General features: G+C 37.6%; 2 protein-coding genes across 2 annotated transcripts in view; one reads left to right on the top strand and one right to left on the bottom strand.

The window, feature by feature from the left end:
• LOC140166670 (uncharacterized) overlaps positions 1–26963 on the top strand; it is a 140111-nt gene that overhangs the window by 76011 nt on the left and 37137 nt on the right. Inside the window, exons 36-46 of the mRNA XM_072190168.1 lie at positions 925–1014; positions 11040–11212; positions 12057–12377; positions 14598–14741; positions 15919–16088; positions 16661–16830; positions 18334–18554; positions 20110–20250; positions 21509–21696; positions 22781–22934; positions 24409–24569. Of these exons, the coding sequence (XP_072046269.1) occupies positions 925–1014; positions 11040–11212; positions 12057–12377; positions 14598–14741; positions 15919–16088; positions 16661–16830; positions 18334–18554; positions 20110–20250; positions 21509–21696; positions 22781–22934; positions 24409–24569 (1933 nt within the window). The remainder of the gene's footprint in view (positions 1–924; positions 1015–11039; positions 11213–12056; positions 12378–14597; positions 14742–15918; positions 16089–16660; positions 16831–18333; positions 18555–20109; positions 20251–21508; positions 21697–22780; positions 22935–24408; positions 24570–26963) is intronic.
• Positions 257–2075, bottom strand: LOC140165501 (uncharacterized). The gene has a single exon (XM_072188792.1). The coding sequence runs from the start codon at positions 2073–2075 to the stop codon at positions 1233–1235; it is 843 nt and encodes a 280-aa protein (XP_072044893.1). The 3' UTR covers positions 257–1232.

Genomic DNA, 26963 nt, shown 5'->3' with positions numbered 1-26963 from the left:
TATTGAAAAAAAATTAGGTCTTTTGGGGAAAAAATCCATATCTTCAATATGAAAGGTCAAAATTTTCAATTGACCGTCGGCTTTTCCTCCCTGCTACATACACTTTAAGAATATATCATTAGATTTATATAATTTACTTGAGGACTGTTATATATCAAAATTTGAAAAATATCAAATTTTTATAATTTGTCATAAAATTTGTATTATATTGTGATTTTCAAAAATGAAAATTATTTAATATCAGAAAGACATTCAGAATGCAATTCGATAGGTCCGAGGTGCTCTCATGTCCCACAAAAAATACTGTCGAAACGCAATAAACGCTCATTTTAGATCCCTTAAGGGCAGAATGATTTCAGTGGTTCACCCTTTTAACTTGAACTTGCACATGGTCTCTGCTCTAGAGGTGTCTAAGCCCTATGTTTAAAATGTATCAAGGACAATTATTGGAGGATCATTGTTTTTGCTGGAGTTTTTTAATTTTCTGAGAGAATCACACTTTTAAACCAGAGACATAAATTTTGGACATAGACATCTCTGGTATATCTAGGCTTATGTAGAGAAAATATCTTAGGCTTCCCATAATGCATTTCTTCCATTTCAATTTTCAATTTGATAGTGACGAAATATACCTTAATGAACAGAGCACATCCACATCTTGTAAAATATGTTTATTTCTTGACTATCGACCCATGTTTAGCCAGTCTGTTCTGAAAAGGAAAGGAAAGGGAACCTGTACAAAGTAATGGGAGTATCATTTGATGAAATGAGAGGACGTATCATGTTGCAAAGAATTCTGGGAAGGGTACAAAATCTTCTCTGGGGCTTATGAGAGCTACTTGGCCAAGCTGCTACCCTATTTTTGGTTCAATGTTTTTTTAGTTGATCAACATTTTCTTTTCAAATTTTATTTTGTATTTTCAGGTATTTTTCTGAAAACTTCTTCCCTGTAGATGGCAGGGGATATGCAGCAGAAGGACAAAGGGACTGTGATTTTAATCTTCACAATTTTGGGTAAGTTCTATAAATCTGTCTGTTCATCAACCCCTATTTTGAAATTTTGAGTCAATCTAGTGTTGTTGTTTTTGGTACAATTGGTGATTTAGTAAGGAAGTGCATGTTTGTAAGTTGTATGTGTATATAGCTGATAGCATAGATATTACAATAATGTTGTACTAATATCAAGCTGCAGACACTCATTTCAATGCTGGTGTACATGTTATAGTTCAGTGTTACATTTCATAAAGTAAGAATCCAGAAAAGCTGGAATACCGTTGGGAATTACCGTGAAGTTTCCTTCCGCTGTGAACATCAAATTTGAGCCACACTTGGTCCCCAGTCTCCAGGTTCAGGATTGCAGAGTTACCGGTTTGGTCAACATCATTACTAGCAGAGATGCGTGTATGTGCAGTAACAACAAGATTGTTATTCTTCACAAGTGCAATAAATGGATCTGTAGGTTGCCATACAGTCACAGAATACATGAAGACATAGATGCCAGGGACTTGGCAAGTGAACTTGTTTGATTGGAGGCTGAAATGACCATCAATATTAACTGAAGTCTCCTGAAATGTGACCACATCATTCACATTGCCAGTTTGGTCAGTTGTTCTAACTGCTGCAAATGCAGATTTTCTGCCTTGTCCACATTCACCTTTCTGTCCTTTTTGCCCAATTGTTCCAGCAGATCCAGCCTGTCCGGCCATGCCTTTAATTCCAACAGGACCCACAGGTCCCCTTGGTCCAGTCTTACCAGGGAGGCCTACCCCCTGTAAACCCTTGTCACCTTTCTCTCCACTTAGGCCCTGTGGTCCAGGAAGACCGACTTGTCCAAGTCCGTCATCTCCTTTGTCTCCCTTGACATTCATTCCAATCTCACCTTTGTCTCCTTTCATTCCGTCCCGTCCGTCCCGTCCTGGAAGACCATGCTGTCCAGCTGTCCCTGGGATGCCTGGTATACCCACTGGGCCTTGACAGCAAGTATTACAGTTATTTTCAGGTTGACTTTGTTGACTTTGAGTGGATCCCAAAGATGAGATGATGGCAATTGCCAAGAATGCAACAGAAAGAAGCATATTTAGATCTGTGAAAGGAAGAAAACACAAATTGAAAATGAAATGAGCTTCAATGCTAGCTACAGTAGTTGAAATTTATTACACCTATCCAATCCCATCAGGAGTTGAACATGATGAATGTGTATATTTTGTTGTTCGCACATGCTAATCTAATCATGTAAAGTGTAAATGTAAACACAAACATAAAAGGGCATTTGTTGGCACACCATGCGACTCAACTTTATAAAAACACTGACACCACCATCAACTCCCAATGGGATAAAGTATGCTCATTTATGTTGAACCTAATTTGGCATTGCTCTGATATTTCACAAATATAATATTGTAGGCCTATAAAAAATTGTTGTATTGGCATAATGGGCTGAACAGAAATAGGGTTGGTAGATAGGGATTTTTTAAAACTTATTTATATTTTTACATAATACCTTTTCCATCACAAATGTGTCGATAGGTGTGCTGGAACAATATTCATAAGACATTAAAAATTACTTTTGTTGTTGCTTTGCTACACGTACTGGGTGTTGTTTACGTACTTTCATTGTTTCAGCACCATAGTGCAATTTTTTTCCCCCGGGCCAAAATGGGTTTTAGGGTTTGTCAGGTTCTACCAGTACAACATTTTCTTTAGGCCTTATGGTAAAAGTCTTATAGATTACAAACAAATGCAGTTTTGGAGGAGTCACACCTTTTGGTGACAGTCAGTGTCTTGATGCTTCTGACTCTTCCAGGCTAGCCAATTGGGTCTATTTTACTTTTGTTTCCTTTATGTATTGCGTAATTTACTTTGCGTTTTGATGTATTTTAGCTGAATTTGTAAAATCAAAAAATTTAAAAAAAAATCATATTTTGAAACCTAGCTGTGATGTGTAAGGGATATGGTTAAAGTTGAGATAATTTTGTATAGGTATAATAAACTTTGAACTCCAATTCTCACTGTAAAACTGTAGCCCTAATCCTTCCCCGGGGGGGGTTCTCAACTTTGGTTTTGGTAGGGACGTGCCGCTGAGATTTTGGAAGTGGACCCATAAATATACCAATTTTTCAAGAAATTTGGACCCATTGATATACCAAAAGTCAAAATTTTCGGCCGAATTTAACCAAAATTGTCTTAGTTTTTACAAATTTTCCCAAAATTTTGGGAAAATTTTGAAAATTTTTGGCTATATTAAGGAAAAATTGAGAAAATTTTGAAAAAGGACCCATTCATATACCAAAATAGGCTTTGAAAAAGGGGTCATTGATATACCAGAAGGCCGAAAATGCTACCCATGTTTGCGGCACGTCCCCGTATGGTCTTTTGTACTGAGTACCCCGGGAATCCTTCCTATTCCTGAATTCTTTGGGGTGGCAGCAATCATTGATAGTGTTACATTAATTTGGTTATTCTTTGCCAAATATTATTAGTAACAACTGTCAGGAAAGTTTTCTGGTCATTTTAAGGGGGTACTACACCCATTGATTTTTTTTTGCATTTTTTTGCATTTTGTGAAGAAATTACAAAAAAAAATGGACAAAGTGGTATGCAAAATGAAGGGGCAAATCTTCTCGTTTTATTCGTGGCATCGGTATCAACGTAGCTTACATGCTTTTAAAAGTAGAAGCCAAAAGGTGGTACATCACTGATGATTTAAATTCACTTCATTTTGGAAAGCTTACTATCAACGGATTTCGTTAAAATTTTGGATATGTGTTGCTAACACGTTAGGGAAATAAAGTTGATATGTAAAATGGGAATAAGTGGTTCCTGATTTCTTTTATGACTTCATGAACTTGGTGCTCCACAACTATCAAAAAAGGAACTGGTTAAAATGCTTCTATTTTCAATGTTGAGCTATATTTTGTATTTTTAACTTGCGACATTATTTCACTGAAACTTAATTAAGCCACAGGTAACAGGTTACCACAACCATACTACAGCAATGTTGAAAAAATTGTATTTCTTTGTCACCTATACCACCATATTGGGTAGTTTTCCGTAAGCTTAACGCTTGTGATTTTGGTAACTATTTTATATTTATTTGTGAAATCCATCGCAACTAGGCATTCTAAATTGTACTCACCATTTACATCCCAAGGTTTATTAGTATATCCACCTTGCACTTCTCGATATATATCCAGTTAAAGACAGAATATCAAAATTATTCCTCATTATGATATCACAAACTCTCACATGTGTATTCAAAATTGATGCTTAAATTTGACCTGAACCAATTGACCTATAACCTGACATACGGTGACCTAATAGCCTTTTCTTCTCCTAACAACACATTATAATATTATTGACTAATGACTATACATCCATTGTGTAAGTGTTTATATATTTTGCATGCACCACTAGATTTTCTATAGAGAGTATAACAAAGGATTTAATGTATTCTATTCATGTACCCTACTTGAACATGCTGAATAGAATAAATCATGGTTTGTTATGAAACACGCATCTCTGAGTAACTAGGATACAGTAAACAAAATATATAGGGCTAAAATGACTTAATAAAATTGTTTAAAAGCACGTTTTTTTCTTCTTTTTTCATATTTTTTTTTATTTCACATGATCCGTGCATATATCGCCTAGCTATAAATGAAAAAATATTTATTTAGACCAATCAAACCAATATATGGGTGTAGTACGCCCTTAAGCTAAGCCAATGGGGTAAAATGAAAGAAAACTCGCTATCTTAGTTGCTTAAGGTGGCTGTGTACTCTCAGACATGCATGTAGTAAAAGTGCAATAACTTTGTAATTATTAGCGCAAGACATATAAAAGTATACATCTTTATAAGGGCAAGACATCAATAAATCTTAATATAAATACAGATCTGGGGTAAAAACAACAATTTTGAAGAAAATCACAAAAAAGTGAGTTTTTGGCAATATTTGTTAGGTACATCATAACAAAAAAACACTCTAACTTATATTACGTGAACATCGGGTAAATCCACAGCCCCTTGAGAAGTTTGAGCGAAATCCATTCATAACTTGATATTTAAATCGGGGGAAAGAACTTGAAAAAACCCACATTTTATTAGCTAAAACGGAGCCATTTGACCACTAGGTTTTTGTGAAATCAGTGCTTCCGTGGTGTTTCCATAAGATGCGCCGCGCATGCAGATGAGCGTCAGCGTGTCGTCAGCGTATTTGTCGCGTTAACAAATTGCGCGATACGCATACGCGATGAGTTGTTGCGCGCGTGTACCTTGCTGGTACAACAAAGATTTTCTTTCCTTTTCAATTTCAAACACGAGTGGAATAGTGAAATAAAATCCTTAAAATATTACAGTTGGAGTTTACAAATCTGAATTTTCATTCCTTGTATTTATAAAAAACATAACAAGGTACAAACATATCATAAAAACTCAATTTTGAGAAAGAAACAATGGCTAGAGTACACAGCCGCGTTAACTGTGGTGTTCTATGGGGGCTTTCAAGTCATAATTATGACATTAATTCAAATCTGCTCATTTGTCCTAAAAATACAATGAATTTGGCCTATTCCATTTAGGTGTAAGTTGTGACATGTGTAAACATTACAAATATGCCCAAAAAAAAAAACCAGGTTTGAAAAAAATTGACCAAACACATTATAGAAGACGAGTACATTACAGCTTTAATATCCAATCCCACTTCAACCACTAGTGTACTTGAATACCAATGATTTAACCCACAGCACTGTAATTACTCATATTTGCCCTTTTTATCTATGCCCGTTATCTATGCCCGTGCAACGGGGCATAGATATTGTATTTGTTGTGTTTAGTCTTCTCCTTCGTCTTCGCCTTCTTCTTCTCCGTAAGACCAGTCCTTTGCACCCCTCTAGCTCAAGAACTAAAGTAGCCTCGGGGCCCATACTTGGTATAATGATGGCCCATGACCCCTAGAAATTTCCTGGGGTAGCCTCGACCCCAGAGGTCAAAGGTCATGGGCTACAGGGGGCAATATGTGTAAAATTTGAAGCATCTCTAGCTCAAGAACTATAGCGCCCTCGGGGTTCATACTTGGTATAATGATGGCCCATGACCCCTAGAAGTAACCTAGGGTAGCCACGACCCCAGAGGTCAAAGGTCATAGGCTACAGGGAGCAATATGTGTAAACTTTTAAAACAGCTTCAGCTCAAGAACTATAGCGCCCTCAGGGTTCATACTTGGTACAACGATGGCCCATGACCCTTAGATATTTTCTGCAGTAACATCAACCCCAGAGGTCAAAGATCATGGGCTACAGGGGGCAATATGTGTAAAATTTCAAACAGCTCTAGCTCAAGAACTACAGCGCCCTCAGGGTTCATACTTGGTACAATGATGACCCATGACCCTAGATGTATTCTATGTTAGCCGCATCCCCAGAGGTCAAAGTCTAAAGGCTTTAAAAAGCAAACTAGGTACGACATATTAACACAGTGTAGCGCAATAGGTAGTATTTTGTTAGCTACCTGTGTTTGCAATGATAAAGGTCTGAATCGTACGTCAAGGAAACTCATCACTTGACAAAAACTCCCTGAAAAGGGAATGTGTAGGCATTTTGATTTTGATTCCTTGGACCACCTCAAAAGATTGTCATGATGGGACAAGGGGTGTGGTTGGTTAAGGGGTGGGGTATTAGAGAGAGTGTGGTCTAGGCTGGTGGTGTTTTAGAGAGAGCGATGGTCTGATGGGGTATAAGAGAGAGTGAAGGCTTGGTAGGGTATTACAGAGAGTGTGTGCTAGTCTGGTGGTGTTTTAGAGAGATTGATGGTCTGATGGGGTATAAGAGAGAGTGAAGGCTTGGTAGGGTATGTGTAGGCATTTTGATTTTGCTTCCTTGGACCACCTCAATAGGTTGTCATGATGGGACAAGGAGTGTGGTTGGTTAAGGGGTGGGGTATAAGAGAGAGTGTGGTCAAGTCTGGTGGTGTTTAAGAGAGAGTGAGGGTCCTGATGGGGTATAAGAGAGAGTGTAGGCTTAGTAGTGTATTAGAGAGAGTGTGGGCCAGTCTGGTGGTGTAAGAGCGTGAGTGTCTGGTGGAGTATAAGAGAGAGAGAGAGTGAGGGTCTGGGAGTATTAGAGAGAGTGTCGTCCAGGCTGGTGGTGTTTTATAGAGATTGATGGTCTAATGGGGTATAAGAGAGAGTGAAGGCTTGGTAGGGTATAAGAGAGAGTGTGGGCCAGTCTGGTGGTGTTTTAGAGAGAGTGCGTGTACAGTGGAGTATAAGAGAGAGTTAAGGCTTGGTGGGGTATTAGAGAGAGTATGGGTCAGCCTGGTGGTGTTTTAGAGCGAGTGAGTGTCTGGTGGAGTATAAGAGAGTGAGTGATTAGAGAGACTGGTCCAGTCTGGTGGTGTTTTAGAGAGAGTGATGGTCTGGTGGGGTATAAGAGAGAGTGAGGGTCTTGTGGGGTATTACAGAGAGTGTGGGCCAGTCTGGTGGTGTTTTAGGCGAGTGAGTGTCTGGTGGAGTATAAGAGAGCGTGAGGGTCTGGTGGGGTATTAGAGAGAGTGTGGTCCTGTCTGGTGGTGTTTTAGAAAGATTGATGGTCTGATGGGATATAAGAGAGAGTGAAGGCTTGGTAGGGTATAAGAGAGAGTGTGGGCCAGTCTGGTGGTGTTTTAGAGAGAGTGAGTGTATAGTGGAGTATAAGAGAGAGTGAGGGTCTGGTGGGGTATCAGAGAGAGTGTGGTCCAGTCTGGTGGTGTTTTAGAGAGTGAGGGTCTGGTGGGGTATAAATGAGAGTGAAGGCTTGGTAGGGTATTAGAGAGAGTGTGGGCCAGTCTAGTGTAATGAGCATTACATGTATATCAAACGAAAGTTTAAAACAAGGGGCTTCACATGGTGCTCACCAAGTTTTCGTTTGTGAATAGGGGAAGGGGGTTAGGTGTGGTCATCACGGGCATAGATATTCGTGTTTGGTCAAACACAACTGTGGTTTCTAGTCACTGTTATTTTCTGAACTAAGAATTTTAAAAAACACCACTTTTTTTACCCATAGGCCATTAATGTGTAGTTGTTCAAAATATTGAATATTTACATGTGTGTGCCACTGTTGCAAAAGGCATATGTTCAAATAAATAAATCTCAAATCTAATCATGGATTAAAAGAAACCGGAATAGTGAAAAATCAACACATTAAAATATCCCTCTATATAGTACAGTCTGTTGAAATGTTTGCAATCCAATTCCCAATATGGCACAATCCCAAATTTGTGCATCTTTTCTGGAACAAACTATATAGTCTAGGCCAGCCAGGTTGTGAAAACTTTCTCTGATATAAGGTCAAGAAAGTTGAGCTTTTTGTTTTTCGCACCTCCCATGGAAAATATGCAATATCTGCTGTGTTATTCAGGGGCTGTGCAATAATTATGAGCCCTGTTGGGAGGATAAAATTGGGGGGGGGGGGAGGGACAAGCAATTTTTGGCCAGCCAAGATGGGGGGGGCAAGGGATTTTTGGCACGTGCATGGCATGCCTTTTAAATAAAACGCTCTAAAAAGGCTTAGGAAAACAGTACAGAAACGCTTTAATTTGCAAATTTTTCTTGTCGCTGTGCTCGCAACATATATCTAGACCATTTAAGGTTTGCAAATTGGGATCCAAAAATTTGGCATGTGCAAAGGGGGGAGCATAGTTTTTGGATACTACATACTTGTGGATACTACATATTGAGGGTTTAGGACCAGAAGGCCCTATCTGCAATAGCTGCCAGGTGTCATATTTTTAAATTTATACAATATAGAATGCAGAAATTGTCAAATGGTTATGAGGCAGCTATTGGAGATTAGACCTTCTTGCCATAAACCCCTATTTGTCCACAGGGAAAGTTAATCATTGAAGTTTAATCTGTTACACAAACATGTGGTTACCAACCAAAATAGGTATATCAACCGGCACAAACAAATATTTTTATATTAAAGTTTTTTTAAACAAATAATTTTTTATCATAAAAAGGGATGATACCCCTGTGGTCTATTCCCCAATACCGTAAAACCTTGTCTACAAGCATATAGAGTGCTCTTTATGAAAGCTAAATTAATCCAGGCGCCATCCAGCGACAAATACATAACATTATCGAGTTTTTTGAGCAAATAAATTACCTATACAAGAATATGCAAACAAATACTATTGCAAGACCAATATATTGTTTTGGCATATTTACGGCTGGTTCGTATTAAGTAGCTTTCATCAAAAACGCTATATATGCTTGTAGACGATGTTTTACGGTACCTCACATTCACTGAAATGATTGTGTCCCCAAGCCAGTACTCCAATTGGATAGTAAACTAGCTGGCACTCAAGTTTATAGGCTAGCCTGGGTATATAGTTAGAAGACAATAGCCATGCAAATTGGTATTAATCATTTTGTTATGTGAAATAAATGTAGCAGAGTTATTATCTTTATACACTTACCTTTTTGACTCTCCAAGAAAAAACAATTAATCCAAGAAAAGTAATGGCACAAGTTGGACCTTTGCTTCAATGAACTGTAGTTGAATAATATTGAAAAAGTGACCTAGATGTTCTCAGACCTAGAGAGATAATGTGGTCTCTATAAAAGATTGCCTTTTCAAATGCATCATGATCAGGGCATATAGCCAGAATTGATAAGACAGGGTCACTAGTTCATTATGCAAAGGTATGTTATATAGTATGTCCAATTGAAAAAAAGAAAAAAACAGAAAACTGTTTTTGGGAGATTGGAAAAATAATTGTTTGAATGATGAATAAATTTCTTTCATCATAACTGTTTATTATTTAATTATATTAATTAGTATATTTTAACAAAAATACATGCTAACAATCATTTTTTTAATTTTTGGGATTTTCCCTTGAAAACAGTGTATGCCCTGAAACATATGAGCTTCTTAAAAGAAGTCTCCGGCAATCACAACATTATTCCTTATATGTTAGAAAAATAATTATCAAGCACGAATCACATGATTTTATTTAAAACAAACTCATAGTGACCATAAAAACAAATAAAAACATCTGTTTTTCAACACGCTATATTCAAAATTCCCGGGCGCCAAGTGCAATGACGTCCCAGTAATACAATGAAGGCTGACAACAATTGAACACAAATAACCATTACGTCATTGCACTTAGACAATTTCGGCGCGGGAATTTTGAATATCACGTGTTGAGAGCCGACTGTTTTTATTCGTTTTTATGGTCACTATGAGTTTGTTTTAAATAAAACAATGTGATTCGTGCTTGATAATTATTTTTCTAACATATGTGATGCGATCAAGCAAAATCAGTCGGGACTCGTAAATATTGATTTTGAGATATAGCCATACAAAGGAAAGATTTCCTTTTGTTTCCTATTGTTTTGGATACTCTTTAATTTATCTTTGGAACTGGTTGTTAAATTTCAATGGTGTTTTCTGCAAAATCCAGATTTGTTTATGTTTTTTACTATCCTGTAAGAAACTGAAAATTTAATATTTCCGAGTTCCGACTGATTTTGCTTGATCGCATCACATATAAGGCATAATGTTATGATTGCCGGAGTCCCCCTTTAAGATATAACAAATAGTGTAGCTAGAGAGTGTAATTAGAGTATATAGTGCGTTTAGTTTTAATTGAATGAGATAGACTGAGAGATGCTGTGTTTGTGTGCAGTGTTTCTGTGCATGTAAAAATAATGGATCGGTGGGAGAGTGAGTGGGCGTGAGTAGCTTGAAAGAGTGTGTGAGTGGATAGGTGGGTAAATGTTTGGGTGAGTGAGTGGGATGGGTGAATGCATGGATGGGTGGCTGTGTGGGCAAAAAGTGTTTGCTCAGAATGGGCACATTTTAGGTTTTGTTAGTTCCAGGTTTATGCATGTCGCTGCTGTAGAGTTGAGGCTTTTTGCCACTTCAACAAAATTTTACTTTTTTTTGAGAAACGACTACTGAGTGAGACGTTTCAATTTGTTGAAACGATAAGAAGTAATCAGTTTTAGAAAAATTGTTCTTATCAATTCTTTTTTCTTCTTGTATTATTCATCCATCAGATTTACTTTTGCTATCCGGTCTGCCATTACATACAATACGACAGAGGTCATCACCCTGGGAGGGGGAGAGGAATTATGGCTGTATGTGAACAAGATCCTCATACTTCAGATCCATGGAGATGCTTCAGGGAATCCTATTGTATGTAAGAGAGTCAGCTTGGCTAATGCCGAAGGTGAGTGTTAAAGGAACATTGATAATGTAAATAAGGGAGAGTATGGCAGAGGTTAGGGTATTTTCTGTTGGGAGTTATGCTAGGGGTCCATTTCACTCAACTTTACTGAAGCTTTGTAAGTCTCAAAATCATTAAGTAACTTCGACCCAGTCGTAAGTTTCATTTCACTAAACTCACTTATGAACGGTACCTTTCGTAAGTAATAGGGATTTTCTACAGGGACCCTTCGTAAAGTTAGGTCTGATATTGGGTATTTGTAACTTTACGAACGGTTACTGGAGTTACGAAGGGATAAAAGTTTAGTAAAATGGACCCCAGGTTTATTTCCCAGTGGTAGTAATATGCTGTGGTATTGGCTTGGAAACAGTCTGAAGTTCATTAGTAATATGATTATATTCACTCGTCCGCTCTTCCAATTTTACCTATGAACCATGAGTGTATTCTGTCTTTCGGAGGGGATGTCAAGCAATTGTTTGGTTCACCTGAAGTTTGGTGGTGACATACATGCATATTTTGTCATGTAGAGCATATACGCACACGTACAAGGGTTGTTTGTTGGTATGCTGCAGATCAACTGTGAAAAGCATTGACATCACTACTGAACTTGTAGTGGCACTGTACAGAAACAAGTTCATGTCTGAAGCGGTCATACATTCAATTTTTTTGGGCAATATCAAAGACCCTAGATACAAAATCTACTATTGTGCACTATTAATGATCGTGTGCACAATGATAGATTTTGCATAGGGTCTTTGATGTTGCCCAATAAAATTGGATGTGTATGGGCTGCTTAAGGATATGTTAATAAATATTCTTATTTAAAATTTTTGTTTTTTGTTTTTAGGTGGTGGTTACGTAACGCCCCAAGTAGGAACCATTGTAAATGGTGAATGCGTGATTACTTCATCTCTAACTTCAGAAAGAGTCTACTTAGATTTCTACCTGGGCGATCCTTACGCTTTGACATATTCTACACGGAACAGGGAGCCATGCTCGTCAGAGTTCTTCTTTCAGATCCAAGGAACTGCATTCATGTCGTTGTCTCTGGCTCCAGATTATACCGCTAGGATATCGGAGGGATTTCATTTGGATGGGATTGTGGAGACTATTTGGGTGGCAGATGCCTTCTCTACAGGACCAACCTATAATGTTTCTATTATAGACGGTAAGATGTTTGAAGTAATTAGTCTTTGTTCCTTTACTTTTGAGTCAAGGCAGATGTACTTCTCCAGTGCAACATTTTAATTGGTTGTTGTGCAGCATTCTACCTCAGTCACATTTATGACCATTTGATCCTGAACAATTCTAGAAACACTTCATATTCTAAAAACACTGCCAGTGCTGCTGGATCAAGTCATCACTCATAACTAAGAAACCAGAAATGTAGGTTTCGAAACATCAAGCGTTTATAAAATGTGAGTACTTTGTATATGGATATGTTTTATGCATTCTGTAGAACTTTAACCACCAACCCTAACCTTACCAAACATCAAAAAACCTCAGAAATTCAGAAAGCCTTGGTACAAGCAGGTATCCCACATGATGCTATTGCGTCATCATGCGAACAGTCATATGTGGACGGAAAGCTTGGCCGGGCAAGCTACTCCCCCGTGGCAAGGTAGGCCAGTGCACGGGCGTGACACCCGAAAGGGTCGGTGGTTCAAAACCGCACCTGAGGTTTCTCTTCTCTTCTTCTTCATTCTTTCTTTCCTTCCACCTCGCCAAAAACCAACTGGGACGTTAGGGCTAATAACACCTTAATTTTCCTCCTATATGTTTACCTTAACCCTAACCTTACTAAACATAAAAAAAACTCAATTCAGAAAGCGTAGGCACAAGCAGGTATCCCACGTGATGCTATTGCGTCATCATGCGAACAGTCATATGGGGACGGAAAGCTTGGCCGGGCAAGCTACTCCCCCGTGGCAAGGTAGGTCAGTGCACGGGCGTGGCACCCGAAGGGTCTGGGGTTCAAAACCGCACACGAGAAAAAAAAGTTTTCTCTTCTTCTTCTTTCTTTCTTTCCTCTTTCTTTCCTTCCCCCTCGCCAAAAAGCAACTGGGACGTTAGGGCTAATTGAACATTGAACTATCCAAATGAACCTCTTCCAGAAAGAAGACTATACCTTGGCTTTTGCAGGACTCGGAGATTATATAAATCAAGATAAATGGAAAAAGGTGGACAAGTCGACAATACTAAATCATACATAATTGAACAAAATGATTAGAGTTACAACAGAGAAATTGAATTGTGGGGAGATTTGTATTTTGCAGAAAAAGACACCTTACTTCACCTTGTGGGATTTAACACTGCAAAAACTGAGTGTTTCTGCTGACAGTGACGTGCGCAGTGGGGGGCCAGGTTGTTCAGTTCCCCCGAATGGAGTCTGATTTAGGTGTGTACGGTGCGGTTTTAGTGTTTCCCCCCGAATTTCCCCTGAATGACCAACAAAAGTGGGGGCACATGCCCCCCTGCCCCCCTTTGCGCACGCCACTGTCTGCTGATTTCCTGTTTGTCCTGTTGAAACAAAGAGATTGCCTTGCCTGTCTAGCAAATTATGTTATTCCCATTATAGATGGGTCATTATTTCAAAATTTGCCATTGTTTGGTTGAAATTGAGTAAATATGTGCCAATTTCTCTATATTAGGGCTTTAAAGGATCTGTAATGACAGTATTTTTTGTGGGACATGAGAGCACATCAGACATATCGAATTGCATTCTGAATACTGAAGAATGTCTTTCTGATATCAAATAATTTTCATTTTTGAAATTCACGATATAATACAAATTTTACGACAAATTATTAAAATTTGATATTTTTCACATTTTTGATATATAACAGTCCTCAAAGTAAATTTTATAAATCTAATGATATATTCTTAAAGTGTATGTAGCTGGGAAGAAAAGCCGAAGAACAATTGAAAAATTTGACCTTTCATATTGAAGATATGGAATTTTTTCCCCAAAAGACCGAATTTTTTTTTGTGTTTTGGGGAAAAAAATCCACATCTTCAATACGAATGGTCAAAATTTCAATTGATCGTCGGCTTTTATCCCAGCTACATAGACTTTAAGTACATATCATTAGATTTATAAAGTTTACTTTGAGGACTGTTAAATATCAAAAATATCAATTTTATTCATTTGCCATAAAATGTGTATTACATCGCAAATTAAAAAAATCAAAATTATTTGATATCAGAAGGACATTCTTCGTATTCAGAATTCAATTCGATATGTCTGATGTGCTCTCATGTCCCACAAAAAATACTGTCCAAACGTTCATACCCCACCCCTTATGAATACTGATGGAGAATTATATTCAGCGATGGATCCACTCCCAAACTAAACTTGAGTAAAAATTGATTATATGTTCATTTTTAGGTAATGAAGCAAGACATTTCACCCTGAAAAACTACACCGCTGAGAACATTAACGACGGTGATGCACCAACAACAGACTCTCCACCTACGCTGCATACCATTAATGGCACTGATTTTTACATGTGTGATAGTCCTTCTGTACTAGGTAAGTGAGTTAACATGCAGATCAACGTTAGTAACCATTCTGAAAACATCTTGACTTATTGTAAGAAAAGTGTCTCTTTTCACACCGTTATTGTGAATTTTGCAAAACATCATAAGACCTGTCAAAGTTGTCAAAAACTTGAGTTACTGGTTACTGTCACCAACGGACTGCAACTTTTATTCATCTATTGTGTGCGATTTGAGCGCTGACATATCGGTTGCCAATCAATATTCATGAAGTTGTGTGATCGACACTTGTAATTGTACAATTTAGCTGACTGTATTATATGTGGTTTGTATTCATACATTGAGCGTATAGAGCTGTATCGTCAGGTCATAGTGTGTTCATTCATTTTATTCAAGTTAGCCGCATAAACCATATTGGGCGCCACCTTGGAATTACTTAGAAGGTTTGTGTGCTTGCGACCAAATTGAGGCCACTCTTGAGGTTGAGGTCTTCTTATTTAAAAACACTGCCATTTTTCTTTTTGCAATTAATATTTTTAAGAGGGGGAACCACCTAAGTCAACTCGCAAAAATCCCTATTCAAGTAGGGTCGGATGGGAGGGCCTTTTTTTCGAAATTTTTTCGAAATTTGGGTCAGCATTTATTTATACATGCAAAATTGTACAAGCATTTCTAAGGAGGAGCAACTAAGAATCAAAATCAAGTATGTAGATAAAACTAGAGTTGGTAGTTCCTCTTCCTCTTCTTATCGTGTCCACACACTCTAGCAAAATATTGTGTTTCAGCCTGAGCTGCATGGACAAAACCTTTAGCAATATCATTGTTCTCTGTAAGGTCGATTATAGCTTTGCATTCTTCCTCCAATAGCGGACATCTCAATAGGTGACTGGTAGTAAACTGATCAAAACTTCAATTTTCACCATTTGGTACATTTGGTTCCTTCCTCCAATAGAGGACATCACAAAAAGTGACTAGTAAACCCTGCCAATCCAACATTACCTCTGATTGGTCAATTACATGATATTTTCATTTTAATCACCAATCAGAATGGAGCTTTGCAAATAATTCACCCACAATTTTTTTGTGTGGTGAAATTATTCTAACAATGTTGCTGATTGGCCCAATTGATAATGCAAACTTCTTTTTGGCCAATAGGCAGGTGCAGTTCTCATCGGGTTAAAACATTATTTTTCCCCATTTGGTACCTTTAGTTCCAGAGCCAGATGAAGGAGGAATACAAGAATTTGATGTCAATACTGATAAAACTCTTATCACTGTAGCAACCAACCTGGACTATGAAGTAGCTACTTTGTATCTGTTGAAAGTAGTTGTTGTAGACACTGGTGCATCACCTCCACAAACTGGATCCATTATAGTGCAGGTAAAATGACAGGGAAAAATGGTTGAAGGGTGTGACCCAACAGCTTTTGTTTAATTTAATTTAATTTCATTCGGCTGTGAAGCAGGAAAGTTTCTCTGCATACTATAATTTCAAGCTAAATTGGTAATGGCATCCAGCAGTAAAAAGCGTTTTCAACATTTTTGTACATAAGACAAGTAGGAAGTTCTTTGCCTTCCAGGTCTTCGTTTTACCATGCAATAAGACTAGAAGAGATCACCTGTTACTCTAGATGTTTCATTTGCTGCTACAGTAAGTAATGAAAATACAGAATGAAAAGGAGCAGCAGATATGAATCACTTTTATTAATCTTTAACCCAGAGCACTACCTGCCGATCTAACATTGCCCCTGATTGGTCAATTACATGATATCTTCATGTTAATCACCAATCAGAATGGAGCTTTGCAAATAATTCACCGCAATATTTTTGTGTGGTGAAATTATTCTAACAATGTTGCTGATTGGTCCAATTGATAACGAAAACTTCTTTTTGACCAATAGGCAGGTTGTTCTCATGGCGTTAACATTACATTAATTTTGTACTTGCCACCAGATTGCTATTGACGATGAGAATGACAACTGCCCGATACTTCCCAATGCCACGTATGAATTCTTCCCACTACCCGTATTACAAGAAACCACACAAAGCAATACCACGGCAACCGATGCAGATACTGGAGAAAATGGGGATGTTACTTACCACTATTCAGCGTATTCAGTGAGGTAAGAAGATGGATCATGGTTGTTGTTTTTGTAGTGACAATTAAAACTGTGAAGTGTTCCTCAAGGCTCCAACCTTGGTCCTGATCTTTAATATATATCTTATTCTAGGTAAATTGTAGTCATTTTGATGTTATTTGCTCCATTTCATTCAATTCCATTTTATTCCTAAAAATTTCCTAAATCTACCCTGAATTTATTAGCATGACTAAATCAACACAGCCATACTTTGTTCAGTTTATAATTGGTGAAACAAATGAGACTCATATGACATCGTGTATTGGGCTATTCCATTTAAAATCCACACTACCCTGTGGAAGATTTAGTTAAAGTCTGCCACAGAGGGAGTATCAATTTTGAATAGAATAGACAATTGAGTAATTTCCATTTGAAATACTCACTCCAGTTGTGGAAGATATAGGTAAAGTCGTAATACAGGGGGAGTATGGGTTCCAAAATGATTTTATCCCTGACCAATTACATTTGAAAAACATATTCCCTCGGTGTAAGATATTTCCAAAATCTTCCACAGGGGTAGTGTGGATTTTAACTGGAATAGCCCATTGTTATAGAGTTGGTAGTCTCCACAGCAGCCAGTTTGGTTCCGCTCCCTCCACACAAACAGTCTGCCAATGGTCACGAACTGGTCCTTTTTGATTCGCTAACGGTTTTCTGCCGACGTCATCCAGCTTGACGTCAAACAAAGCTTTCAATTGGTCGATCGGCTAGACGGCTACTTTATTATTCATGAGCAAGTTTGACCCGCCATCTCGCCAGCTAGACTGAGGTCAATCAAGTTCCCGTATGTACAGCTATCTACGGCTACAAACGTGTAGCCAATCAGAAGCGGCGTTATAAGTGGCCATTGGCAGACTGTTTGTGTGGAGGGAGCGTAACCAAACTGGCTGCGGAGGAGACTATAGAGTTGGTTGCTAGTGCAATTTTGCGTAATGAGTGACTGATGCACGCTTATACAAATTTGCATAAGCGTAAGTAGGGATCGTTATTGACATAAACAGTAACAAAAACCTACTAATTTTTGCCAATTATAATCCAAACAAAGTATAAGATGGAATAGCTCCAAGTTTATATCAGAGATGACATACTGGCCAAAACAAATGATGAATTCTTTCTCCAGGGAAAGAAGAATCATGCATCGCACACTAGCACAGATAAACATGAAATTAGGCAGATAAACCAGAGAAAAAACTCTGATACCTGCCTGTGCAGGGACTTGAACACCAGACCTTTCCCTATTGCGACAAACACTAACCACTGAGCTACACAGACTGTCTCTGATATGATAAACAGTACTTGGTACTTATGGATATGAGTAGTCAGGGTAAACAGTTCAAACAATACACACACATCAGTGTTCAAGATCAATTAATGATGCTTACCCGCCAGCCTAATATAATCATACAAACAACGGAAGAGGCTATATATACATTGTACACTGGAACATAGAAACCTCCAAAGATTCTTTCTGATTTCTTCTTTTTACAGCCAATTAGAGACAAACAGTTCCTTCTATGTGCTGTCACTCTCCATTGCTGCGATAGATAAAGGCACACCAGCTCGTGGTGATACAGCAGATGTAAACATCACCATCAGTGACACATGTTTAGAAGATGTTGTAGGTGATCCTGTAACCCCTATTGTGTTTGTGGATTATGAGGAGGGTGGTGTGTATCTGCGAGTGCCAAGATATTATCTATATGAGTATGGTAAGTTGTTTTCTAGCTCTAAGGCAAAAAAACGTTGTTTGTTTGTCCACAACTGAACGACCATAATTTTCAAAATTTGGAAAAATATTTTTTACTGTACCGACCCAAATGGTCAAATTTTGGAAAAAGTTTTTTTTCTTAAACTACTTTGACATTACATTTTCTTTTCCAAATAATGTTTAACAGTTTTATAACACTAAATTTTAATATAAGTTTTAAATTACTTGCACTTCTGGACAACAAGCAAGCAATTACCAGTTGATTTTGCAGTACAAGGTAGTGTATTCTGCATTTGAAAATAAAAAAAAATCAATTAAAAAGTTGTTGTGGACAAACAAAAAATTTATTTTTTGCCTTTGCCTAATGTTGGGCTTACTTGCAAAATAGCTTTTGTAGCTATAGTAGACATAATTCCGGTATCACATAATAAATCACAATGCAAAATCTTATACCCCTTTTCTAAAGTTTAAGGGCTGCGCAGTGGCAAAATTTGAGGTGGGGCAACATGTTCCTGGTTTTCCGGATTAGATCAGAAATATTATGAGGTTTTCATTATTTATATATGACCACAAGTACATAGCATTGGCAAATCTTAAAAAACATCACACAAAAACCACTTATCTTAATCTCTCAGCCATGGTATAATTTGATAATTTTTTTAATCCAGGATACAACACTGAGTAAAGTCCTTAAGAACTTATTAAAATAATTACATTGATTGAATTTGATGGTAACAATTTTTACAATTATCCCTATACTTTGATCAACAGACAGACCTCCTATACTGTGTTTCAACTCAAGTTGAGAGTAACGCCATGTTGATCCTAATCCTGTGGGGCATATACACATGTGTAGAAGGGCAATTTGTCCATACGCTGGTGATGCAACCGTGTAAATGCACTGATACGAGTCTGCCACTACAAAATCCAACATGGCGTTACTCTCAACTTGAGATGAGACACAGTATAACACTGCATATTGAAATAATACTGGCTCCTGCATATTGCACTCAAATATTTATTGCGTCTTTGTCAGTTTCACAAAAAGGATCTACTTTTACAGGCATTGGGATATTCCATTTAAAATCCACACTACCCCACGTGGAAGATTTTAGAAATATCTTCCACAGGGGGAGTATGTTTTTCAAATGTAATTGGTCAGAGTTAATCATTTTGAAACCCATACTCCTCCTGTATTACAGCTTGATCTATATATCTTTCACAACTGGAGTGAGTATTTCAAATGGAACTTACCCAATTGTTTATTCTATTTGAAACCTATATTCCCTCTGTGGCAGACTTTAGCTAAATCTTCCACAGGGGTAGTGTGGATTTTAAATGGAATAGTCCATTGTAAAATTATCACAATTGTCTCCTATTTGGTACTTAGACTGCTGCCCTCATTCATCAACTTTCTGGGTTGATGACTGAGAAAAAAGTGCCTGACTTTTCCACCAGATTCTGGTATGATAATTGCTTTATTGGAGTCCACATTTGTCATGTTGCATGAGAACATACATCGTAACATTAAGTAATTATATTTAATTCTTATATAGATTGTCGCGATGCATTAGGAATGGAAACTGGTGTCATTCAAGATTATCAGCTGAAAGCGAAGAGTACATACGATAATGAGTACCATGTGGGTAGAGGGCGCCTTCGCATCAAACGGGATGATGAGATTCCAGCTGGAGCAGGTACTGTTTCTACTTGTTTGTTATTATGAGTAATTCTTTTCTTGTTAAGGGCTGGGGTATGAACATTTGGACAGTATTTATTGTGGGACATTAGAGCACATCAGACATATCGAATTGCATTCTGAATACGAAAAATGTCCTTCTGATATCAAATAATTTTGATTTTTGAAATTACGCAATGTAATACACATTTTATGGCAAATGATTAAAATTGATATTTTGATATTTAACAGTACTTTCGAAGTAAACTTTATAAATCTGATGATTTATACTTAAAGTGTATGTAGGTGGGATGAAAAGCCGACGATCAATTGAAAATTTTGACCTTTCGTATTGAAGATATGGATTTTTCCCCAAAACACCAAAAAAAATAGGTCTTTTGGGAGAAAATCCATATCTTCAATATGAAAGGACAAAATTTTCAATTGATCATCGGCTTTTCCTCCCAGCTACATACACTTTAAGAATATATCATTAGATTTATAAAATTTACTTCGAGGATTGTTATATATCAAAAATGTGAAAAATATCAAGTTTGAATAATTTGTCATAAAATTTATATTATATTGTGAATTTCAAAAAATGAAAATTATTTGATATCAGAAAGTCATTCTTCGTATTCAGAATGCAATTTGATATGTCTGATGTGCTCTCATGTCCCACAAAAAATACTGTCGAAATGCTCAAAATGCTCATTCTAGATCCCTTAAGTCCATATTTAAGAATTCAATAATGTTTAACCCTTGGTCATCACCATTTAACAATGATGTGTCCGCATTGTCTGCATGGTTTACAATGCGAGGGCAGCTTTAGATGTCCAAGCAAAGATAAAGCATGCAGATGCGAGTTGCATAATATTCATCAATTTGCCACATATGATAAGCTTGGTTCCAAACCATGTAAAATCCACAAACACATGTTTCTGATTTACCTGTGCGATATTGCAATGGGTTGTGATGCTATAGGTATGGTAATTTCAGTTGGGTGCACCATTACAAAAGGAACAGTGGATGGATGCACTGTAATAATACTGTGTGAGGCCTTTGATTCCCGAATGAGAACAACAGTCTGCATATTGTTAACCAGCATTGTTGTGGTAAATAATGGCTTGTTGATGGTACAACTCATTGTTGCTAATGTCAAAGTAATTGTGATTGTATCAAATAAGTAAATGAGAAACATGTGGTTGTGGACTTAACATGGTTTGGAAACAAGCTCTTCAAATGTTCAACAATTTGTTTATCCATCTTCATTTCAGGATGGATTCCAAGGAATTCGGACACCTCCCAGTGGTTTCAAATTGACATGGAAGCAACTTATATCTTCTCTGGAGTAAGAACTCAAGGATGCGGAGATGTGGCATACTGGGTTGAAACGTATAAACTTGCCTATGCAAATGATACATCTAACTTCATCTATATTGATGATGGCTCTGGCAGTGACAAAGTAAGATTTGTTTAGGGTCAGGGACGAATCGATATTTAAAAACAATTTTTGCACAAAAGGACCATTTGTTGCTGTTGAATATCAAAGACTTCATCACCATTTACAGCAAATGAACATTGTTAAATTTCATTTGAGTTTTTTCATCACCGTTGGGAGAAATTTCCATGATGACACTGTGTTCACTTCTGGTAGCACCTGTGAATTCATGGAGGTAGGCTTCCTTTGAATTCCAATAAAATGATCTAGGTTACATGCTATTCACAAGCCGTATATAGGACATGCAACATGTGGCGTACGAGGTTGACAAGGCTACAAGCCTGGCAGCCCATTTAAAACAAACAGTTGGCTGATACAAATTGATTTCCCCCATTGAGTACAATGGTAAGTGTCCCCTTTGTGTACGAGAGTGCAAGATGAAACAGCCGAATCTCACAACCAATGGGATGAAGCGATCTATTGTGAGTGATGTCATGCTGACTGACAGAATCCCTGACAGAAACATACTTACATTGAGGTACCATGTCACACCGCAACAGTTTTAGAATAATATAATTTTGCTTTGACACCACATAACATATTTAGAATTGTTTGTGAAGATTTCATGATTATGTGTTAAGGGGGTACTATATACACCCCTGGCCAATTTTGTGCCTATTTTTGCATTTTTCTCAAAAATTATAGCACATTGGTAACAGGTAAGATATGTATATTATAGAGGCAAAGACTACAACAACTGCACTGAAAATTCAGCAAATCAAGGCAAGTAGTTATTGATTTATTGATCAAATATAGGTTTTCCCTCATTTTTGACTGTAACTCCACAACTGTTTTCTCTGCTGAAATAAAATTTCCAGTGCAGTAGTTGTAGTCCTTGCCCCTATAATATACATATCTTACTTGTCACTCGTGCGCTATAATTTTTGAGAAAAATTCAAAAATAGGCACAAAATTGGGCAGGGTGTATTACCCCCTTAAACCAATGGTGACATCAAAAATGCTGATATCGCATCTGCCACCACCTGGATATTCAGTTGTTCAATCCAAATAATCATTGTTTTTGTTTGTGATTAATTGTTTTGTACAGGAGTTTACAGGCAATTCCAATCAGAAGACTGTAGTTAGTCAATTCTTTGACAAGGTCTATGCACGATACCTTAGAATTTATCCACTGACCTGGAATAATCAGATAGGCTTACGCATTGAAGTTGTAGGCTGCACTGTGGAAAGAAGATTCAGACGTAAGTTGTTTGTTTGTTTATTGGTTGTGAGTGGGTGGGGGTGTGTGTGGGGGGGGGGGTTTGTAAGCAAAGACACACATGTGATAAGTCTGTGTGTAGCAGTAGACAATTGTGACCATCCACCACAAAGTGGTAGTAAAGTCGGCTCTAGGTCATTTTCTGTTTATTGCAGATTTTGGAAGAATTCACTTTCAGCTTTAAAATGACACCTCATCAACCAGCTTCATCGGACATCTGGAAGTGAAGTTATGTTTCATCAAAGGTCAAATTCCTAGTATATTTTACATAGAAATCCATATACTGTTTTTGATTGTATCTCAAAATGGAGAATGCCGACTTTACGACCAGTTTGTGGTGGATGGGCACAATTGACCTTCTCAGTAAATCCCATAAGCCTTTTGTGAGTATACCTGAGATGTTGTCATTTGACGTCACGTCGACTTGCAATGTGCAGTAACGATGTGCGCATCGGTGCAGATCGGTTTGACGTCAAATGACGACATCTAAGGTGTACTCGCAAAGGCTTATGGGATTTACCTAAAAGGTCAATTGTCTCGTCTCAAGTTGAGAGTAATGCCATGATGGATTTTGAGGGTGCTGTTATTAAAATTTACCCAGTGTGAAAAGCAGGGTAGGAAAAGTTGTCCAATTTATCACTAAATGTTGGCTTTTATGGGACAGAAAGCAGTCAAAAATCTTGATAGAAATCTTTTATGTGTGATATTGGAACAATTACCCACTTTACAGGCAATTGTGAGATATTTCCTACATTTGCATCTGTGTGTTTATAAGTAACAAAATAGGATTGGATCACATGCATCGCATATAGACCACTTGACATGTGACGTCATTGCCCAGCAGTATGCGCGCAAATTATGGCAATTTCCATTGTTCTTTGCCCTGCATGGTGCATACGCATCATAGTTTGCTCAGGGCACGTGCATTTTAAATCGCCCACCAGATTTCATATAGTACAAGAAAGCCATTGAACAATAGCGGTTCTTTAAAGCATATCGATAGGCCAGTCCCTCCCCTTTGTTGATAAATAATGATGTCAAGTGGTCTATATATTCATTATTCTTGTCTCGCACATTAATAATGGATATAGAAAATTGATTTTATGTCACAAATAAATTTATGCACATCACCCTATCTATCGAATGAGAGAATAATTTGAATCTGAGCAACCAACGTTGCGGTCACCAACATTGTGGTCAGTACCACTGACCTTCAGCTGGGCTGTTAAACACCTTGAGTCCCGATGACGTTGCCTTGTGATGTCATTTGTGTTTAACATCACAAAGTGTTTAACATTACAACCCAGCTGAAGGTCAGTGGTACTGACCGCAATGTTGGTTGCTCCAAGGTATGTTGGAATAATCTGGTTGACTGGATTGAAATTATTCTCTCATTGTATGATTCCCAGATGATTGAGAGTATTCACAATGCTACCCTATCTATAATTTTCTTATAGATCTTTCAGAATGCGTACGTTGCGAGGCAACATACTACTGCATCGGCGATGGACTTCAGAGACCGTGTGGTCGATGTGATGGTGATGGTGAATGTAATAGATCCCCCACGGAGCACTCATTTGGACATGCATCGGAATGCACTACTTGTCCAAATGGATGGGTAGGTTTAGGCATGGGATTCGTGGAATGTCAAGTTGTGTAATGGTCATTCCATTTATTTCATTTCATTTCATTTCATTTTATTAAAAAGCATCGTGGCCCTAAGGCCAAATTGAGCAATTTTTACAATAATTAAAAGACATCAAAATTACAAATACAAAATATATAAACAACAAATTTAAATTCAAATAATGCAAGATAAAAGATGAAAAATATTGCACATATTAAGCATAAATGGAAATTGCCACAAACAACATCAGCATGCAGGTGTGCGTCGGGTGTGGGTGGAAAAAGGGTACACAGGTGAAGGGAGCATGAGTGCACACACTGCCATGCATGCAGATGCACACACAACAGCATGCCCAGCACACATGGTCCCTTCACCTCTGAACACATACAACACCCAACCACCACAGAAAACAGCCACCCACACCCGCACAATATACTCACACACACACCCCTACCTAATTCACACCACAGCCACACCACACATATCACTGAGCTCAAACATACTCCAAAACACCTGGTACTCCCTCATGCTCTCACTCACACATACAAACAAAGAGATCATATATAAATTATAAAAATAATAATGACACCTGCATACATGTAATATATCAAAACTGTTTAAAAGCACTAAAAATTGCAAGTGCAAAAGCAGGCGACGGTGGACGACATTATTCAATGTGGCACAGCCAAAAGCGTAAACAAAACAGACAATATGACGGCAACACTGCCTGCACGTTGGACGCAATTATTTTTTCCCGAGCCAAGATGCGTTTTAGCTCTATTGGCCCCATTACAGAAACAAAATGCACAAAATATATTTCCCAGTGCAATGTATACATTTTCACATGAAAATAAATAATTTTAGATTCAAAGAAAAAAGAAGAAGACATTTTTTAAACCATTGCCGGGGGTGGGAATCGATCTCGGGACCCTCTGCGTGGGAGGCGAGACTCTTAACCATTACACCACAAGGTCGCATTGGTATACGTAGGGGGAATTTTCAGTATATATCGTAACATATTGTGCGTTATTCATACAAAAAATTCAAAAAAACAGTACTTACAATGAGGTTCATTGTCGAACCTCAACGGATTTAGACTGATAAAATAGTGCTTGATAACATGCATACACTTTTGGAATTATTTGAGACATTTTTGTGTTTACGTGTAAAACCAATGACGACGTCAAAATTCAGTAAATCTTGGCCGCCCCCCCCTGTGCAAAAGGATAACTACTGATTCAATAAATTAATAAAATATGGCACTGCACTATAGTGGCAGCACCAGCATAATCTGAAATTTGCCTCAAATGTTGCATTTAAGGCTTAAAAATGAAAATGTCTTTTGCACAGGAAGAGAGGGAAAGTTTGGTTTGTTGAAGTTGGCATTTAAACTTTTTCTTTCATGTGATTGGGAAGCAAAATTTTGATTTTTTTTTTCTCAATGAATTCTCTATCTTGAAGTTTCTCAATTATTTAAGAAAGTTGACTTGAGATGTTGAATAGAAATTACAAATACTGATAATTGTAGTTGCCTGTTTATATTGAATGCTCCTGAAGACCTAGAAATATATACACCAGGCACAAAAAGAAACTCGTCAGTTATAGTCATCCTTGCTGTTCAACAACCTGATAATTTTGGATTATTCTGAAATATACATTTTGTTAATTGGACTTTGCTTTCTCATTTGACACCCTGTTCGTGATAATCGAGCAAGAACTGACCAAGATATGCACCTCAAACCCTCAAACCCCAAAATGAAAAGTTGCAATTTTAACGATTCAATTGTGCCTGTTACATTGTGTGTTTTATTGATTGGCCCGTGGTGTTTGCGTGCAATACAACGATGCGTTCCCATTGAAAATCTTTGAAATTGCAACTTTTGATTTTGGGGTTTGAGGCTTTGGAGGTGCATAACTTGGTCAATTCAAGTTCGGTTTTCACAAACAGGGTGTCAAATGAAAAACAAAGTCAATTAACAAAATGTTAATTTCAGAATAATCCAAAATTATTAGGTTGTTGAACAGCAAAGATGACTATAACTGACGAGTTTCTTTTTGTGCCTGGTGTATATTGCAATAACATCATGCTCTTATTAAAGGGCAGGTCTATTGCAAAAACAACATCATATCATTGGCAAGCTAATATTATGAGGACAATGAAAATGACTCCTTTTTTGAGAAAATAAGATGTTTAAAATTGATATTCCACAAAAACCAACTTAAGCGGTGAGTTCCTTCGAACGAGACAGATTTGGCCTAGAAAAAAGGTGACATCATGAAATGAGATGTGCCTGCTTTCAGACTGTAAACGCTCTCAATGGACAGAACGTATACTGTTGTTGTTCACAGGAAAAAAAATCCAAATTAAGTATTACAAATTTAATG

This window comes from Amphiura filiformis, chromosome 12 (assembly GCF_039555335.1).
Source record: "Amphiura filiformis chromosome 12, Afil_fr2py, whole genome shotgun sequence".
NCBI classification, from domain to species: domain Eukaryota; kingdom Metazoa; phylum Echinodermata; class Ophiuroidea; order Amphilepidida; family Amphiuridae; genus Amphiura; species Amphiura filiformis.
Note: the sequence above shows the minus strand (reverse complement) of the source record. Positions and strands in the feature narration are given on the sequence as shown.